The sequence below is a fragment of the Sorex araneus genome, chromosome 3 (genome assembly GCF_027595985.1).
Source record: "Sorex araneus isolate mSorAra2 chromosome 3, mSorAra2.pri, whole genome shotgun sequence".
NCBI classification, from domain to species: Eukaryota; Metazoa; Chordata; class Mammalia; order Eulipotyphla; family Soricidae; genus Sorex; species Sorex araneus.
This window is the reverse complement of record NC_073304.1, coordinates 77,464,642-77,480,175: the sequence shown is the minus strand read 5'-3', so window position 1 is coordinate 77,480,175 and position 15,534 is coordinate 77,464,642. Positions and strand designations below refer to the sequence as shown.

Genomic DNA, 15,534 nt, shown 5'->3' with positions numbered 1-15,534 from the left:
TATGCCCATTCTCCTTATTCAATTACTGGTTGCATAACTATCTGAGAGAGAAAAGTGGAGTCACTGGATCATATGGAAGATGAACTTTAAGTTATTTTTTAAAATGTCTGTAGGATAACATTAGATTTATCCTTTAGCCTTGCCACAGAGAACTTAGTTTATCTTAAAGCAACGTCCTTTCTGTATGGACACAGGAAGACAGTTAATATTATGCTTTGTGACTTGGTAGCTGATTGACTCCAATAATATTCACTCCTGGGCATCTGCTTTTTCAACTCAGTTGCCCTTACTTCCTAGCACCCCCAAAGCAGGGTCCCGATGAGGGACAGAATAGACCCAGGGCAAGCTGTAAACTACCCTGGCATTGAAGTGGGCCAGGCCAAAGCGCCACAATACTTAACTATAAGTTGAGAGCATGGTCAAAGATTAATGCTGTCATGATCCAAAAGTAACCACGAGACTAGGACCCTGCTGGGGTTAGGAAAACTAACCTGGCCTGAGGACTGTGGTCTGAAATATATAGTGAGATGTCCTCGGGAAGAACCAAACTTTGATATATCTCTTACTATGCTCATACAGAATGAAATTGCTAGAAATAGTAGAAGTAGATTTATTATAACTATTTAAGTCAATTATTAGCTGAGTAAAGAAGAAAGTGACACACCCTGGATGGGATCCCACACTTAAGTGGATCTCCTTGTAATCTGGAGTAATCTCCTTAGATGAGATTTGGTCCTTGAACTAATCTCCTGGAGGAGTGGTTTTACCCTTCTTTGTTGATTTGTTAATGTTCAACCCACCTTTGTATCACCACCCTAAGACTGTCAGAGCAAAGGAGGGAGAAGCAGAGTCAGAATCAGAGTCAGAAGTGAGAGTGAATGGGGCTCCAGAAACTGAAGCAGAAGGGCTCCAGAGAGAAAGATCAGAAGAAGAGAGATAGAAAGAGACCAGAGGAGAGATGACAGTGACAGAGAGAAGTCAGAAGAGATCAGAGGAGAGACTATAGAGACAGAGTCAGAGATAGAGAGCTAGATAGAAGAGAGCACAAGGGCACACACAGAAGCAGAGCACAAAGGAGGAGTCATCCCAATCTGGTCCATACACAGCGGCTCAAGAGCACCAAACTCGAGCTGAGAGAGAGAGAGAGAAAGAGAGAGAGAGAGGGCACTGCCCTGAGAGCCTGAGAACACACATCATCACATCACCCTTCCACATGTGCGCGCTTATAACTTTTTATAAGTGTCCATATAGTTTTCATCTAAAAAGTCTGGACCAGTGGACATTCACACTATCAGTGACACATCCCTGCCAACCCTGGATGCTTTTTATTTTTATTATATGCGCCAGTCTCACTGGTTGAGATGGTATCTCACTACTGTTTAATTTTTATTTCTCTTATGATAAATGGTTAGGAACCATTGTTTCACATACCTTTTGGCCATCTGTATCTCTTTACAAAAGTTTCTGTTTCTTAAAAAACACTTTTGTGGTGAGTTGTGTGTGTGTGTGTGTGTATTTTGGTAAAATTCTGTCAGTATCAGTGCTTTATACAACTCTTTATCACATGAGTGGTGGACAAATATTTTCTCCCAGTCTGTGGGTTGTCTTTATATTCTGACCATTATTTCCTTTGAGAGTAGAAGCCTCAGTTTGAGATAGTCCTGTTTTAAATTTTTTATCCCACTTTATTTCTTTATCATGCCTCATTACTTTGTCTGACCTCCAAAAATAATGTTTAATTAAAATACTCTTGTTTATTCTACTTTTTACTTATTTCTCATTTCCCATCTTTGTGATGAAAGTGTTTAATATTCCAATAGTGAACATAATTATTTTGGGTATTTTTGTATATATTCTCAACAGTGAACATAATAATTATTTGGGGGTATTTTTGTATATATTCTTTATCAGAATAAGTATACCCTAGTATAAGATTACCTAGTGCTAGCTTATATATTTAAATAACTAGTGTTAATTTTTAAGAACTATTATTAATTATATTCTGCTTTATATATGTAGAAAAAATCTTCTCTTATTACATCATCTTCAGAGATACTATAGAGCTTTATGTTTCTAATTAGATATATATTCTCACCTTTCCCGTGGAATTCATAGTTATGAAAGTTATTTGAATTGTAAAATACTCTGACAAATTCCTATCTTGCTAGTGTGATTCTCCGAATTCCAGCCCCATCATCAAACACAATTCCAGTGACAATGGTGCTTGGGACTCTCACAACACAACAAAGCAGAGATACTCATTATACCACAAGAGCAGATGAGCACTGTGGCCAGTTGTGTGACCCCTGGAGAGCATAAGTTCAAGGAGTGAAACTAACTATAGAACCCATGGCAAGCATCACAACCAACTTTTCCCACAATGAAACCAAATGTGTATAGTCATATTACAGCAACAAGCTCAAAAAGGAATGGAAAAGAAATAGGTAAAAATAAATTATAAAATGTTTATGTTTTATATTTTTATATTCTCAAATTATTGAATGTTTTAAGGTTTCTAAATATTCTTTTTCACATACCAATAATCTGTAAAAAAATGTTTAAATCAATACATAATATATTGTTCTCTAGTGAAAAATCAACCGGATCGCTTCTTTGTGACTAATTGTCTAAATTCTATTGTATTTTGACCTTCAGTTACCTCCTCTGTTGTTAATACTGATTGGGAATTTAAATATAGTCTTATTTGATTCCAAAATCAACTCTATAACTGAAGCAACATGATTCACATGATTTATCAATCTCCTTGCTGAATTTCTTCAGCATCTGTTTAGAATTAAGAAATCTGATTTTGCTGACACTAGTGGTGAAATATCCATAGGTGTTTTGATATTTAAGAATTCTGTTTTAAATATTGGCTAATTCTTGTTTCATAACATCTCTGGAACTGTTTTCTATATCTCAACAAAAATAATGTATCTAATTGAGATATAATTCAGGGCTTAAGACTCTTTCCTTCCATGAAACTGATGCCCAGCTACACTCCAGATACTACATATGGTGCTTTGAGTACTGCCAGGAGAGATTTCTAAGCACGTAGCCTAGGGCACTGCTGGGTATGGACAGCCCTACCCTCCTAAGATTCCTTTCCAAATATGAGAGAGATTGTCTCCAAAACTCTCTGATTATTACCACAATGCCTGAGAAAATATAATAATTTTCTTCATTTAAGTCAACATATTGTTATTTTGAGGTTTTTTTAATTTAATTTTAGGCATTTAAAAATTTAAAAATTATGTTGGAGGTGTAAAAATTATAGAATAAATACCTGTTTTTAATCTAATTTTATTGACTTCTGTATTATATAAATTAGTTGCTAAAGTTGTTTCTATAATACACTAAATAAGTTATAAAATGAATGAATATAATTTACAACATGTTTTTATTTTAGATTCATATTATATTAGTATCTAGTTAGTTTTAAATTTGAGGGTCAATTGTTCTTATCTTTTTAAAAATTGTTTTTATCTTTGATTACAAAATCTTAGTAAGCAATCTGAAAGCCTGTATTTACTCAACCTAACTCCAAGGAAAAAAAATGTTTGGGATGACAATGGTTACAGTATTATAAACTATTTCCAGTAAATATAAATGTTATGAATGTGTTTATGATTTTGCAATTTATTTTTCATTGTTATGGGGGTCACATCCAGCAGTACTGAGGAATAGCATATGGTGCCACAGGCAAGGCATGCACTCTTCCTCTTGTCACACATCCCTGGCCCTCTGATCTTACAGTCTCTAGTTCAAAAACTAATTACAGTTGTTCAGAATTCTGTCTTATTAAAAGAAACCATGCAATTTAGAACTTCAATACCTATATTGTTATGTCATTAAAAGTAATTAGGAAGCATTTTTATGAGCAAGATACCAATGATGACACTGTCATAGCTGGGGTACAGCTAGATCATACCACTAGGCAATTTCTCTTTTAACTACTATGTGATAGCATTCTGGTGATGTGATAATGCTGACCAATGTAATAAATTAATTTTCATATGGTAATATTAATCTGAGTTATTCCATTAATTTAATTCATATCCATTTAAATATTATTCAAAGTAAATTATACATTTGTACATATTATAGATTTCATATTAATTTATTGTAAAATTTTACTTAGAATAACAAAATTAGAAAGAAAACGAAAACTGTAGCAAGATTAATTAGACAGTACTGAGTTTTAAAAGTGTGACTTGATCACATATAACGACAATATGAAAAGAATCTATTGAGTGTAATTTGATCAGATAATATATAATGAAAGAGTATAAATTAATTGAAAAAAAGCAGATAAGGAAGCATAGCAGGAATAGTATGAAAGGAGTTTTCCTGAGTTAAATAATTATAAAGCCATAAATAGGAATATAATCACTGAGTGAAATAAAATCAATAATGCTAGCATCATTAAACCATTTCATAAAAAATAATTGATACCATTTCCAAATCTCTGTTCTCAAAAACTCACTTAAGCTTATACCTCCTGCTCTTTCCTAGTAAGTCCACTCCGATTCCATAGTTTTCGCATGGCTGACTTGACCTCTTTGTTCCGAAGTGTATAGATGAGGGGATTCAACATGGGGGTGATAACATTGTAGAGTACAGACACCATCTTGTCCACAGAAAAAGAGGAGAAGGGACGGGCATAGATGAAAATACAGGGTCCAAAAAATAGTGTTACGACCATAAGGTGTGATCCACAAGTGGAGAGTGCCTTTCGTCTCCCTTCTTTGGAGCGAATTTTGACCAGAATAGTAGTGTAGGAAGAAACTAGGACCACAAAGGAGGTGGTAGAGATCAGCCCACTGTTAGATACCATTAGCAATTCAATGACAAACGTGTCTGCACAGGCAAGTTTGATGACAGGAGGAACATCACAAAAGAAGTTGTCCACATGGTTTGGTCCACAGAACGGCAAACGGATCGTCAGGATCGTCTGGACAGTAGAATGCACAAATCCTCCCATCCAAGCAGCAACTACCAACACACAGCATAATCCCCGACTCATGATGGTCGTATAGTGCAGGGGGCGACAAATTGCAACGTAGCGGTCATAAGCCATTATTGTGAGCAGAAACATCTCTGCTGCTCCTACAAAATGTAGGAAAAAGAGCTGCACTATGCACTGATCATAGGGAATGAGTTTTGCATCATTGAGAAAATCAACCAGAAGCTTTGGGGTCGTTACTGTTGAATAACATAGATCCAGGAAAGAGAGGTTGCCAAGAAGAAAATACATGGGTGATGAATTCAGGTGGCTATCAGAAGCCACAGTGACCATGATGAGAACATTGCCCACCCAAGTGGACACATAGAAGAAAAAGAATAAGGCAAATAGCCCTGCCTCAATAGATGCTGTCTGTGAAAAGCCTGCCAGAACAAATTCTCTCACTTCTGTTTGGTTTCCGTCCATTTGGCCTACTCCACCTAGATTAAAACTTAAAGAAGAGGCATTAGTTAATGGAAATGAATGAGACATTTTCCACAATGTAATAATCTTCTCGTTTCAAAACATAATTCTTTTGTCTACAATGCATCCTCATTAATTCTCTACTAAGCCCAAAGCTTGAGAAAAGGATGAGGTCACCAACATTTGAAGAGGAGAGAGAGACAGAGAGAGAGAGACACAGAGAGAGAGAGAGAGAGAGAGAGAGAGAGAGAGAGAGAATGTTGTGGTGGTTGTGGAAGAGGGTGGTGGTGGTAAGGGGGAAGAGGAGGGCATAAAGTAACCTGGTAGATGGTTTTTAAACTTCTATTGGACATATCTCTCTGCCATAAGCTTTTTTTCTTTCTCCTTTTTAATATATTCAGTCTCAAGACGTTACATTTTGCTGATTCATAAAATACATTAATGTCAGTATATTTGATTAATAACCATCAATGTGTTGTTTAGGCTGCTATAACAACATTAGGCCCCTGGCCATCTGGATAACACTTGTGGACCTCTACATTGTGCAGATAGAGAAATAATCCCATTCCACTTTGGCCTTATTACTAGTTCATTAGCCCAAACTTGTGCTTCCTAAATGCTTATCCAACTTATTGTTGTCCATAACATGTTTATCATTCTTACTCATAGCTGTGAATATACAGGCATAAGTTAAGTCTTTGATTATCTAAATGGTAGAATAATAAAATGGTTATTAATAATTTCAAATGGTTACTTATGGTCTTATCAAGCTGGGTAAAAAATTAATTTTTATGAAATATAATATATAGTGATTCTGGAACCGTGCTTATATTTGTGTATTTTATCTGGTTATTTGAACAATGGCTGCAAGGTGCTGCTACATGAAATGAAGTGGAAAATACTTAACTAAGGACTGTGTAAGCTAATTAATTCTATAACTCAGTTCTACATCACATGGTATTTCAAAGAAGATGAAAAATTTAAAGTTTAAGGGCTGGAGTACATGGCAGTTATCTTGTATGCAGCTGACACAGTTTCGATCACTAGCACCCTATATGGTCCCTCAAGTGTTACCAGGAGTGATCCCTGAGTGCAGAGCCAGGATTAAGTCCAGAGAACTGCTGAGTGTGGCCCAAAAGCTAACAAAAATTGCAAGGTATAATAACCAGAGAAGCAAAGTATATATATATATATATGTATATATATATATATATATACATATGTGTGTATACATGCATATATAGAACTTTTTCTCCTATCACTAATCATTTCCTCTATGTCTAAAAAGAAAAAGTCCCCAAATTTAAATATTTTGTTAAAATATTTGCAAAAGTTTTTATTAACCTGAGATGATTACATAATAAAGAGAAAAAATACATAAAAATTTTTAATAATATGATGAATATATATTTTTAATTTATATAAGTTAAATACTAAAAGTAAAAGGCAAAAACATTTATAGTGCCTTCAAAAATACAAACTTTCTATTTATTAAGAGTTTCAAATTTTCTCAATGAGTTCATTTAAATTTTTTACAAATATATAAATGTTCCATCAATTTGTAGTTATATATATACATTGGTCTGCTAATAATTGCTGTATATGAAAGTTTTTAATATTTAGATTTATTATCTGTCCATACTTTAGTAGTTACTAATTTATAGTTACTAAAATTGAGATAAAATTTTATTAAGTATAAGTCATGTGATTTGTTTTGAGAGTAATAATTATTGTTTAATATGAAAAGCATCAGATTTAGAAGCAGGAGCAATAGCACAGCAGGTAGGGTGCTTGCTTTGCACAGCAGGTAGGTCAACTCAGTTTTGATCCTCATATGGTTCTACAACCACCTCAGGCGTGACCCCTGAACGTAGAGCCAGGAGTGAGCCCTGAGTACTGCTTGGTGTGACCCCAACACAACAAAACAACAAAAACCTCAAACATATTAAAAGTAAATATTTAGGGACCCAAGCGATAGTACAACGGGCAGGTTGTTTGCCTTGCACATGGCCGACACAGATTCAATCCCTGGTATTCCAGGTCTCCCAGCACTACCAGAAGTAATTTCTGAGTGAAGAGCCAGGAGTAACCCCTAATCATCACTGGGTATGACCCAAAAAGCAAAAAATTTTAAAAAAGTTTAAAAATTTTTTAAAAAGTAAATATTTAGCAATGGGTTGAATTTATTATTTAATTTTTTATATTTTGCTTTATTTCTTGTTGCAAAAATGATAAAAACTGTTAACATATATGAACATGGATAACATAAAGAAAGTAATTTACTTCCCAATAAATCTCAAACACTTTTTCCTTGCCTTGTATTCCTAAAAATTCTTTAAATGCACTATTTGACCCATTACTAGATGTTATATATGCAGCATTATGTACAACTGAAAAAAAAGCAGCTACTATTAAATATTGATCTTGAAAGTGGTGACAAAAGCATGAAGAAAGGTTTTCAGTAAGTACACTTTAAGTTAAATTTCATACCTTCTGTTGTGAAGTATAAATTCTTAGTTCTACAATCACAGATGCTTGACACACTGACACTATATAATCATTCTAAACCGTATAGAGCTTAGAAGATAAATAAGCTGAATGGAATTCCCTGGTTACACTGGCCATCATTAGGAGATTTTGGTGTTTAGGGATTTAGGGATTCTGAATTCACAGACAAATCACAAAGGGAATCATTAAAAAAAAAAAAAAAAGACTACCTTTGCCAAATATGTGAATGCTTGGGTGAGAGAGGGATGTAAAAGGGGAAAAAAAAATGTATAGACAAAGGAGAAACAAGACATGCTAGCTGCAAAAATTGTGAGTGATGTTTTATTAAGATTTGCATGCTACCTGGGCCAGAGGATTTGAGGTTGCTGGCTGGGATAGATAACAAAATATTAATAAGGATATGACTGAGATAGTCTTGTAAAAGCCAACGTGTTTATATATGAGCTTATTTCTCTGTATGGAAGACTTTACTACTCAGAATTTTACTTAAGCTTTTATCTTATTTTATACTCGCAAGTTATACAAGTATGTCGTTAGAATAAAATTTTCTGTTTTCCCTCTTCCAACTCCATACTTCCTGGGGTGGCAGCAAAAGGAAGGGAGAGGATACATACGAGGGAAGGGAAGGGATAGTGAGGAGAGAAAAAAAAAGAGAAGACAGTTTCATGGATATACTTTCATGTACTGTACTCAGCTCATTGTTAAAACAGATGCATGGCCTTTTTGGCACGGCTGTCGCTCAAGCATGATACAAGAGCCCAAAAGAGCGCCCTTGGACTCCAGCAGCCCACTGAAATAATTCCAGAATGTGAACTGAGACCTTACGCCAGGCTGAGACAGTGGAAGCCGGGTATTCCTCTATTTTTTTTAACCTCTCTCTCTCAACCCCTTCCTCCTGAGCACAGCACAGCCTCCACCGCTTTTTGAGCACAAAATGGAGACGCCGAACCAGCTCTCTCTAGGTTTCTCCATCTTATGAGCACCATAAAAGGGTAAAAGTTTGTAGTGATGTTATTTCTGGCTGTACTTTCCCTGAACTTTATACAGAAACCGAAAACCGCGCGGCCGCGGCAGCGCGACCTAATGTCATCTAATCATCAGCAATATGAAATGGTTCCTTTTTAATGGGTCAGACTTTGGGGGGAAATCCTAACAAGAATACTAAGTCGTTTGTTGAAATATTGAAGGCAATCAAAGTGGTAGCCATCTCTCTAGACTGAACTAAGCCATATCCCCACGCCGGCTGAGAAGAAATATCCTTCTTTCTCGGGAAGAAATGCGGCGTGGCGTTAACCATAGTATGATGTCCATTAAGCAAACACAGACCTGGTGGCGTGGGAATGGGATATAAGGGAAAAATTATGTACATGGAACAGCGGGACGCTGGTGGAATCTCGAGCTGGAGCCGATACCAGCGCACTACTTTTGGTTCCAGAAACTGCTTGCAGACATTCTACTAGACTATCAACTAAGCCAGAGCCCCACGCCGGCTGATAACGGGAAATAACCATCTTTTTCGGTTTTTTTCCCTTTGTCAGGCAGGATGGCGATTACTAAACAGGCATGAATTCAGTGGCACGGGACGAGGGGGAAAAAAAGAAAAGTTATGTAACAAACAGCGGGACTTAATATCTCTACATTCTCAGCAATGGAGAACTATCAAATGCTTACTTGACAGTAGGACTGTCTTTTTCTTTTTTGGGGGAAACCCCAGCAACCATAGTGAGTTATGTGTTGAAACATGGAATGTAATCAAGATAAAGCGTAAACAAAGTGAAACTTACCACTTACAAGGGCGGGGACAGGGGGGCAGGAGGGGTGGGAGGGGGCGGGAGGTATACTGGGGTGGTTGGTGATGGAATATGGGCACTGGTGAAGGGAAGGGTGTTTGAGTATTGTATAACTGACATAATCCTGACAACTATGTAACCCTCCACATGGTGATTCAATAAGTTTTATCAATAAAACTTATTTTTTAAAAAAAAACATACCAACGTAACATAAATGTTATGTTACGTTATAACATAAATATAACATAATATAACATAAAAGAGATAAAAATAGATATGGGATCTTGATCTATTACTAATGTGGTATTATTGTTTAGTGTATAAAGACATCATTTTTGAAATGGTATAAGTATTCTTTATCCATGAGAATGCATGAAAAAAATAGGTTGATTCACATTATGTAAAACAACATCCGTAAAAGTAGGAAAATTGTTTATGAACCGAAATAGTAAATATATTTTATCAAAGTGAAAATAAATAAATAAATAAATAAAAATAAAACAGATGCATGGCATTTTAAATATACATATCCTATAATTACATAAATATTAATGATAAAATAATAGGTCATCTATTATTTTATCACTTTACAAACAGTGCTGCAATAATCAATATTGAAATTTAGTGCGTTGTTCTTCAGACAATGGGTGTGTGTATCAAGTAAAAAATTGACTAAAATTTCTGAGACAAGTGTTGAGGTTTTATTTTTTCTTTCAAGTTCTGTCAAGTTGTAGTCTATTAACAATATAAAAGCTGCTATTTGCACACAGGACAATATCAACTTGACTACTGTTACTTGGTTTATAATCACGAAGGGCAAATTTTTATCTTAATTTACATTTATCATATTAGCATTTTAAATGACTATAATTCCAGGCTTTTGTTTTTTATATAATTTTCTAATAAAAATCTTATGCTTATGTTGTTATTTTACTGAATGTTAATCCTATTTTCATTATTAATATATAGGAGTTCTAATGATTTTTTTTTTTTTTTTTGCCTGGCAGCTTGTGTGTGTCTCTTGAGGGTTGGGGTGCGGGTGCAGGTTCCGGGAGGGCCCTTCCTGCCCCCTTCAACGCCTCCCTCCCTCCCTCCCTCCCTCCCTCCCGGGGACTTTCAGGAGTTCTAATGATTTTTAAGGATATTTCTTGATACACTTTTTTGAAGCATATAATTTGGATCTAAGGTTATACTTTTATTCCATTTTATTATTTACCACTTTTATTAAAGTACAGTGATTCAAAGTACTATTAATTGTACCTTAAATACATGCATTGTTCAAATTCAACTATGTATATACATATAAGCACACACAGACACATATATATACTTCTAGTATATATATATATATTAGAAGTTGGTCTTGGAATTTAGCTTTGTCTTTGGATGGTTTGTGTTTCCGTAGTTATTTCTATATCATAGCATTTTGGCTGATATTTAGGGAAACAACCATCTTGCTATTATTTGCTTACTAGCTTTATATAGAAGAATTTCTACCAACCAACTTGACTGGTGATTAGTGGTGAGACACATACCTTTCCTAGTTATTTTTTGGGGGGGTCACATCCAGCGATGCTCAGGGGTTACTCCTGGCTTTGCACTCAAGAATTACTCCTGGCAGTGCTTGGAGGACCATATGGGATGCCGGGGATCGAACCCGGGTCGGCCGCGTGCAAGGCAAACGCCCTACCCGCTGTGCTATCGCTCTGGCCCCTCCTAGTTATTTTTCTTCCTTAGTTTCACATTATCAAACTAAAGCTCTAATGCCTGTCTCTCTTTTCAGTGTCTTTTTAACTGATGCTTCTCATAAGTGCATATTTTTAAATATAATTTTATAAATATTAGATTAATTATTTTTATTTTGGCTTTGAGGTCACAGTGGTGCTCAATTCTCACTATGGGCTCTGCACTTAGGGATCACCCTTGGTGAGACTTTGGGAACCACATGGAGTGTCAGGGATTAAACTCAGGTCAGCTGTGTGCAAGGCAAGCACCCTACCCACTATTTCTCCATCCCCTGGAATTTTATTTGAAATCTCTATTGTTATGTGCACTAACTTTTGTAGCACTGTAGCACTGTCTTCCCGTTTTTGCTTGAGTGGGCACCAGTAATATCTCCATTGTGAGACTTGTTGTTACTATTTTTGGCATATTGAATATGCCATGGGTAGCTTGCCAGGCTCTGCCATGTGGGGGGGGGGATAATCTCGGTAGCTTGCCAGGCTCTCTGAGAGGGACAAAGGAATTGAACCCAGGTCGGCCACGTGCAAGGCAAATGCTCTACCCACTGTGCTATCGCTCCAGTCTTTGTACACGTTAAAATTCTCCTGTCTTTACCGGGGCACCTTGAAGGGGGGCAGGTTGAATTTCCCTCCCCGCCCTGGTGCCCCATAATCTCATCAAAGGCCAAGACTCAGAGACTAAACACTAAAGCTCCTGGAAGAGGGCTCCGCAGAATCTCCTGACCCCACGCCAGGCTGTCCTCACTGGGGCACCTTGGAGGAGTCTGGGTTGAGATGCCCTCCCTGCCCCAAGCAGAGCCCTGGCAGCCAAAAACCTTCAGAACCCAATCACCGCCACACTCAAGGCCACTCTCCAAAAGCTTGGACAACCTCTCCTAAGAGGGGACAAGCCTCACTCAAGACGGGATAAACCTCACTGGAGAGTAGACGGGCCAGAAAACCCAGGTACGGAGGAACCCCTGACTGAGATCTCCAAGCCCATTTGGATAGGGACTGGGCCTCCTCCCCCTAGGTCCCCAGTTTTCCAGAAGCTTTGCAGTCACGCCCATGAACTGCTGCCTCCCCCCACCCCACCACCATGTAATTTCATCAACGGCCGAGAACCAGAGACTATAAACTATAAACTAAAGCTCCCAGAAGAGAACGACACAGAATTTCCTGGACATTATACTCTATCCATAACAAGCAATATAAAACAAATAGTCTATCATTGCCTTTTTGGCAGGTTTGAGTGGTGGTGAGACTGGTGTTGAAATATCAAATGTAACCAAAGTAGAGAAAGAGTAACACTGTAGCACTGTTGTCCCCTTGTTAACAGATTTTGCTCGAGTGGGCACCAGTAAGGTCTCCATTGGGAAACTTGTTGTTACTGTTTTTGGCATATTGAATACGCCACAGGTAGCTTGCCAAGCTCTGCCTCGTGGGCGGGATACTCTCGGTAGCTTCCCAGGCTCTCCGAGAGGGACGAAATATTCGAACCTGGGTTGGCCGCATGTAAGGCAAACACTCTACCTGCTGTGCTATGGCTCCAGTTCAGAGAGAGAGAGAGAGTATGGGAGAAATTGTCTGCCACATAGACAGGGGAAAGGTTGGAACGGGGGTGGGGATGGAGGAATACTGAGGATTTTGGTGGTGGAAAATGTGCACTGGTGAAGGGATGAGTGTTTGATGATTGTATGACTGAAGCTCAAACATGAAAGCTTGTTACAAAACTTTGTATCTTTGTATCTCATGGTGAATCCAAAAAGAGGGGTGGGGGGTAATAATAATAAAATAAAATTAACATTCTGAACAAAAAAAGAAAAAGTAATGTGGAGTTCATGCCCAATTCAATCAGTTCAATTAATGGCTGAATAAATGGCAGTACTCCTACATTCACTATCAGTGTATCACTGTCATCCTGTTGCTCATCAATTTGCTCGAGTGGGCACCAGTAATGTCTCCATCTTTTTTGAGACCTGTTGTTACTGTTTTTGGCATATCAAATTCTCCACGGGTAGCTTGCCAGGCTCTGCCATGCAGGTGAAATACTCTTGGTAGCTTTCCGGGCTCTCTGAGAGAGGCGGAGGAATCAAACATGGGTCAGCTGTGTGCAAGGCAGACACCCTACCGCTGTGCTATCACTACATCCCACTCCTACACTATATAAAACAATAAGATATCAGTAAATTCGGGCCAGAGGACACATCCTCTGAATCAGCAATAGAGTCCTCCACACAAGAGTATCAAAGAGGAAGTAATATCCTTGAAGGGGAAAGAGGAGACCACCATTTACTGAACTCCCCCAGAGTCCTCCCTTGCAGTGAGAGGGGGAATACTAATAGTGTACTGGAATCATCCACCTTCAGACTACCATGGTATCATGGGGAAACAGCACAGATCCCCACCATGAGAATTGGATAAAGAAAAGAGCCCTGAAGTCTCATCAAGAGATACTCATACACATAATCTCTCTGATAAAGAATTCAGAGACAAAATAGGGAGGATGCTTAATACGCTCAAAGAAACTGTAGAGTGAACATCCAATAAAATACAGGAAGATACGAAAGAAACAGTGGAACTGACAGCCAATAAAATACAGATGAAAATGAGAGCAGAAATAAGAAAACTACAAACAGAAGTGTCATAATAAAAACTTCAATAGATGAAATGAAAAATTTGCCGGGTGCCCTCAACAATAGAGTAGCAACAGTTGAAGATAGGATGAGCTTGAAGGTGAGCTGCAGAAAATCTCCAGGTAACAACAGAAAATGGAAAAAGACCTCAAAAGAGCTCAAGGGCAGGCAAGAGAACTATGAGATGAATTCTAGAGGAGCAATATAAGAATCATTGGAGTCCCAGGACACAGACACAACCCCAATGAGGTCATAATAGTTAAAGACGTCATTGCTGAAAAGTTCCCAAAGCTAGAGAATGCAGGTATCCAGATCAAAGAAGTCTGAAGGATACCAGCTAAAAGAGACCCTAATAAAAAGACTCCAAGACACATCCTAATCAGAACAATGAGTGCCATAGAGACACAATACTGCAAGCATCAATATCAAAGAAGGAAATTACATACAGAAGAGCATTCCTTAGATTTATAGCAGACTTATAAGACAAAACTCTTCATCCTGAAGACAGTGGTGGGGTATTGTGAAAAACCTCAATGAAATGAATGCCTCACCAAGAAAACTTCACCCAGCTAGACTCTCATTCAGATGTAAAGGAATGATGCACAACTTCATGGATAAACAACAGCTCAGGAACTTCAGAGACTCAAAATGAACAATAAAAGGACCAAAGGGCTACTGTAAAACAAAATATATCCCACAAAAACAACAAGTTTCTACAGAAAGATGCCACAAAACCCCATAACAATAATTTCTCTCAATATCAATAGCCTAAATGCACCAATTAAGAGACAGAGTGGCAAAATGGATTTGAAAACTGAATCCAACATTCTGCTGCCTATAAGAAACACGTTTGAACAGTCACAGCAAACACGGGCTCAAAGTCAAAGGCAAGAAAATAATTCTTCAAGCAAACACTTCCTTAAAAAGACTAGAAGTATTATCTGGCAACATAGATTTCAGTCTTAAAAAGGTTCTAAGGGACAACAATGGCCATTTCTTAATAATTAAGGGATATATCCATCAGGAAGAAATCACAGTCCTAAACATATATGCACCCAATAAAGGGCTAGCAAAATAAAGCAAATGCTAATAGACTTCAAGAAGGATATTGGTAACAAATAGTAATTGGAGACTTCAACATCACCTTGTCACCTCTTGATAGATCAATAAGACTAAAACTCAGCAAGACAATACTGTCTTTGAAGAAAGAAATAAAATAGAAAGCAATAGTAGATATGTATAGGACTTTACATCCCCCAAATTATGAATACACATTTTTCTAAAGTGCACACGGACATTCTCCAAGATAGACCACGTACTGGGCCACAATACATAACTCCAGAAGATAGAAATTGTAACAACTATATTTTCATGCCATTATGCACTCAAAATAGAAATGCAGAATCAAATCAAACACCTGTTAATCAATCTGCTCACTTCTGAACAACCAG

The 15,534-nt window shown here is 37.3% G+C and overlaps 1 protein-coding gene across 1 annotated transcript; it reads right to left on the bottom strand.

Annotated features, from left to right (window-relative positions):
* Positions 1–4,492: 4,492 nt before the first annotated feature.
* On the bottom strand, positions 4,493–5,431 carry LOC101539859 (olfactory receptor 4Q2). The gene has a single exon (XM_004609734.1). It carries the CDS (start codon positions 5,429–5,431, stop codon positions 4,493–4,495), a length of 939 nt encoding a protein of 312 aa, XP_004609791.1.
* Positions 5,432–15,534: the final 10,103 nt, after the last annotated feature.

Coding starts and splice junctions, on each gene's coding strand:
- LOC101539859 (XM_004609734.1), bottom strand. CDS start 5,431: ATGGACGGAAACCAAACAGAAGTGAGAGAATTTGTTCTGGCAGGCTTT.